At 44.0% G+C, this 5,476-nt stretch overlaps 1 protein-coding gene across 1 annotated transcript in view; it reads left to right on the forward strand.

The window, feature by feature from the left end:
• The window catches only part of T265_10070 (hypothetical protein), a gene marked incomplete at both ends in the record, with an annotated part of 24,215 nt that extends 20,068 nt beyond the window's left edge, over positions 1–4,147 (forward strand). The window contains 5 exon segments of the mRNA XM_009176334.1: positions 1,198–1,539; positions 2,644–2,678; positions 3,040–3,279; positions 3,758–4,000; positions 4,017–4,147. Coding sequence (XP_009174598.1) covers positions 1,198–1,539; positions 2,644–2,678; positions 3,040–3,279; positions 3,758–4,000; positions 4,017–4,147 — 991 coding nt within the window.
• Positions 4,148–5,476: the final 1,329 nt, after the last annotated feature.

Genomic DNA, 5,476 nt, shown 5'->3' on the forward strand with positions numbered 1-5,476 from the left:
GGCGCACGTCGGACGTACCTACACGCGTGTCTGAACAGGTGTGTGTCACGCTGGAACAAAGCGGTTGGTTTGCTCGGTGCCTCAAATGACGACCTTGGAACTGAACCGCTTGTATCGATCGATTGACCCGCCTATCAGGACTTTCAAATCCGGTAGCGCCACAGGATACTAGAACCTGGTGATAACACACTTGCCTCTCATATAGATATCCGACGTTCAAACCCCGGCACAGTCTGAGATATGCATTGTTGGTTATCCCTAATAAAAGCTGAACTGGATTCCAGTAGGTTCCCCATTTTTGCGAAGAATTAATTGTTCCTGGAGAGAAGAAAGTTTACTCAAACAAACGTTATATCAGTCCAAATTCTGCGAATCACCCGACCATCTACAAATAAACTGTCTGACGTGGTGAGTCATCCAGAAAGTACTTTTCATTCCCTTTCTATCCATGGATGGCATGAGTACACTTCATTTGTTCCAAACTATGTTTTAACACGTCGAACAAATCCTCACACTGAAAAACAGCGTGAAATTATTTGGAGAGAACTGAGAATTTTGATGATCAGCAATCAAGAAAGGGGTTTATGCACCAATGTTAACGAATTCGCACCAATAATATTGATTGGATGCGAACAGGCTCACCGGAACACTTCTATATTCCACACCGAATACTTGCCAATTACGCGAGATTTTCCAGTCGTTAGGTCACTTATATTGATTTAAGTGCACGGCAAGGTTAAGCTGTTTCGAGCGTGAGCTCGAACGCGGTGGAGAGATATCGGATTCGTGATGAGATTGGTATACTGCGGTGCACTGCAGTCTTACTTAGAACAGGCAGGCACGTCACTTTCACCAGAGAAAAGCAGACAGAAACTCCACTTGAGTCCACCACCGCGTGAATTCGGCCGGCCAGAGTGTGTGACATCGACCTTGCTAGTCGACCAATCAGAGCAGTACTTTTCGACAAGACGAATCAACACTTGTGCCAGTGGCTCCTGATTGCTTAGACAGCCTTGACACAAATCTACAGTGTTTCTCGCGCTTCAGCGACAAACAAAGCAGTGCCCATTCTACTGAACGGACTATACACAGAAACTCCTGGGATATCGTGAAGAAGATGGCTAAAGTTCTCCGCGGAATTCCACTAACCATATTATCCATTTCGTTGGCTTTGATAATCATCGCATTAGCAACAAGTGCATGGGTATGTGGGAACCTATTTACCAGTTGCCAGGACACACGCTATAGGTCCGTAGCCTCAGCAGTGGCTTCTGTTCTTCTCCTGGGAACTCTGTGTCTCCTGCTTCTGATAGTTATGGAATCGGTCTCACTGTGTCGGTCGACAATTTTGCTCAACCGAGGATTTCAGATATCCTATTGTGTACTTTTGGCAATCGGCCTTTTATCCCTTCTCACTGGAGTGCTCGTCTACACCGGAGAGGTAGGACGTCAGTGGTCCTATTTGATGACGGTGTGTGCCAGTGTGTTAGCCATTCAGGTGGCGGTCATGGTTGGCGTTGGCGCTATTTGCGAAAAACAGTGAGTAATCCGCTAGTCTGTCATTATTACTATTATTATTACTGTTGTTGATTATTATTTTTTTGAAGGAACTTTAAGCAGTTCGGTAGAATCATTGTTGTACAGTTTGGCACAGAAAACATATACCTAGTATTTGTGTTATCGTAATTCGATTCGGCTTGTGGACAGTAATTAGGTTTATATTTCTTCTGAACCAGTGTTTCAGCTGCCACTGGTCGCATATATTGCGAAAGCAACCCACCAGGGGCACTTCTGTCACCTGAAGGTGACGGTGTTGTTGTTGTATTGGCGACCTGAAAATTCTGTGCATTTGTTAGTCAAAACGAACAACCGAGGGCATACTCACTTATATTCTGAACTGCAGAGCAGAGCGGACAAGAAATAAATACTCCAAAAAGCCTATCTAAACTTGAACGTATGTAGCTAAATCACAGAAAGCACACACCTCCCCCCCGGGGATTTCACCCTTATTAGAGCTCATCTAGTTGAATGAACCAGTCTTCCTACGATGCTAACCGTGCATTTTCTGAGCAGTTACTATGTTTTGAGATCAGAGGTTGCAATTTCCCATCTTCCTAGGACTGCCGGCAATCAACTGTCCGAGAGTGACGACCCCATTGTCACGTGCCTGGATTTTTCTACGGTTACCTAATGTGTCCCATTGATAACAAATGTTCTCGTGCGGTTGAACGTCTTAAACTGAGACCACATCTTTCCCGTTGATAACTGGTCACATTCTAAGCCACTGACTTGGTACAAATCAGGGTCCCTATGAGGACTGAGTAGTTGTCAATGATCAGATTTTTCCGACAGTACCAAAAGCTAATAAGACCAAGGATATCACACTCTGAACCTCAGATATGATGCACACAGAATCTGGTGTGCAAGCTGGAAAAGGGGAGATGATATCTGAAGAATGAACAGACGCCAAGAGCAGCGATCTTTAGCTGATGGCAGATTGCCTACAAAAGACATTGTTGGGGTCATCATTTGACGTTTTTGGCTGAACAGCTCTTGACATAATTGTTGGAGGTGGCAGATTTGTTGTAAAGCACTCGGATGTAGGTCGGCAGTTTTATTTTGCTTCTATCAAACCGTCTTCAGGAATTGTGGAACCCCAGACTCCAATGAAATATCAGGTGTGCTGCATGCTCAGCTATTTCGGTTGCACAACATTCTATTTTCATTCAAATGACGGAGAGAATTCTGGCTGTTGGGCTTAAAGGTGGAGACTTCGAGTCAACTTTGGTAGGCATAGTAACGCCCAACAGTCTCGCCCACCCAAATTCGCACTCTCAAAACCTATTCTAGTGGTGACGAAAGTTTTGCCAGGTAAAAACTCAGCAAACAGATCAATGGTCATCTCGTCAGCAGCTAGCCTCTCCGTTTCGTAAGTGATATTCCAGCCGCCGGTGCAACCAAGGATGTGACATGCTGGCGAGTTTCAATATGAGTTCAATTAGAATCAGGCGACCCACCACCTCTTTGTGTGGATTACAGGGAATAATGATGCCAGGGGAGAAGAAGAACGAAAAATGGACGTCGAGAAATACACTCATTCGCAAATCACTTTGATTTTCACGAGAGACTCAACTGAATCTCTCGTTTATGATGTTCTACAACTGAATGTGCTGCACACAGGCCGCCTCATATTTCAGTTGGTACGATATTCGAGATATCGCAGTATATTTTCACGAAGGAAACTGCTCACAACGTTGTCGAAGAGTTTTCAGCAACATTGTGAGTAGTTTCCTTCATGAAAAATGAACGTATTCATCAGAATTTCCTGTGTTGCATGGGAGACTACAGATGCAGTCAGTCGGTTAGGATTGTCCTTCGAATTCTTCCCAGTACTTTGTTGACGTTCACCCAAGCAGGACCAGTATGATTGACATTCGTACTAGACCCGGACTATGGGTCGTATAAACTGTTTGCAATACGTTTCATGACCGCTAGCACTTTCACTAGCGGGAAGTTGTTGAGCAAGCAGAACGCTCGTTTTCTCCGAGCGTTCGTCCATCAGGTGCCTGATCATTAATAATACACGGTTTACCTGGCGAACCTAGATCTACAGAAAGTGGTCGCTCAGTTTATCAATGATGATTACCAAATCTGGCGTCCTGTTCACTAGAAAGCGAAATTGTTTTACGGTATTGAGTGGTAAAGTCCTATCATCTAATAGGACAGGACCTATTGCGAAGGTTTATCACGGTTACAGTTTTGGGGTTTTGCGGTATAGGTATTTTGTCCATAGCCATACCACTCTCGTTTGAACGATCGCCCTCCTTTTCTGGCGCAGTTATTCTGGTGAGTCCACACCAAAGGGGGCATCGGACTCGATATTCGCTCTTGTTAGAGCTCATCAGCATAGCATATCCAATGACTGTGCCGCGATTTGAACCCCGGACATCTAGCATGCGAGGCGAGTGCCTAACCACCACTCCACCGATGCATGTCGGACGTATCTGAATTTTCAGGTCTGAACAGTCGAACGTGTTCACACTTGAGCAATGTGATTCGTGTACCCGAATCATCGAAGGACGATCCGGTAACTGTCCTGGTTGTGACGATCGACTCGCCCGCCAGTCAGGACTTCCCAGTCAAATAGCATGGGACACACTTGAAGCCCACGGTCTCCTTAACGGATGTGTAGCCTTCTGAGAGAAACAAAGCTGGAGGTGATCCAGTAAGCGTGTCCCAAAGTCACCATTACTTGTCACTGTGACCTGGTTGAATGTATTTCCTGACGTGTAACATTCCTCACAATGGAGGTCGACTTTTTAAACACTGGTCAAAACTCCATTAAAAAATGTTTTCTTCTGTAATGGGAGGATGAAACCATCAGCAAATACAATCAAGATCCTCTGTTTTCTCCATCACGCTTACTAGCATTCAATCGTACGAAACTAAGTTGCTGGGAGAGGTAAATTGAAGTAAATAAACTCGTGTTGAGGCAACTGCCTAAATCGTCCTACGTTTGAGAATTCCGTAGCCAAAAGGTTTTAGAACGAAATACATAAGTAGACAGATTTTTTAGTATGTACAGGTATGCATGGGGCGTTTTAGCCGCCAGTATCATCCCCTTCGATCCGAAAAAAGATGTTTTTTAGAATTCTTCGAAATTCTGTTGTTTTTATCTTCCATTAGTCGTAGAAGCCGGTAGTTAAGTTTATTTGTGAAATGCGGTCGGACCAATTTGCCTGTTACACATAATACCTTGAACTGTAGAATGAATTTCAGAAAAACACTCTCCAACTTTTTTCACAGCTCGTTCGATTCGGTACGTGCGCCAATTGATTAATAGTTTCGACAGCATAGCAAAACGTTTGACGAGTACTGCTCACTCATGATAAGTTTATTTGTGAAATGCGGTCGAACCGAATTGCCTGATGCACATAATACCTTCAACCGTAGAATAAATTTCAAAAAAACGCCATCCAAATTTTTTTCACAGCACGTTCGATTCCGTACGTGCGGCTATCGATTAACAGTTCCGGTAGCACAGCGAAATGTTTGATGTGCACTGCTCACTCATGATAGGTTTTATCCGGTCCCCAGCTATTCGGAAAAAATAACTTGCAAAAACCCGAATACCGGATACAATTTGGATGAGACAGAAAGATTGTTTCATTGAAACAGATACCCTCGGGATGTCTTGTGCCTTTATGGCAGCTGCTTTTTTCCTTTTTCCCATATTTATTTAGTTCATTCAAATCAATCTTGTAACACTTCACTTGCTACGCCCCGCTTATAGTGTTCCATCCCTTGATATCGGGATTATGGCGAAAAGGCATGATGATTTATCATCAGGTGGATACGCTGATGATCAGCCTCACAACACCAGATCTACTCTGAAGAATCTACTTTCTTTTTCGTGATGGAACTCAAATTAGTCAGTAGTGAAGGTAACATGATCCAATAAAAAACGTTCGGCGGG

This window comes from Opisthorchis viverrini (assembly GCF_000715545.1).
Source record: "Opisthorchis viverrini unplaced genomic scaffold opera_v5_327, whole genome shotgun sequence".
NCBI lineage: Eukaryota > Metazoa > Platyhelminthes > Trematoda > Opisthorchiida > Opisthorchiidae > Opisthorchis > Opisthorchis viverrini.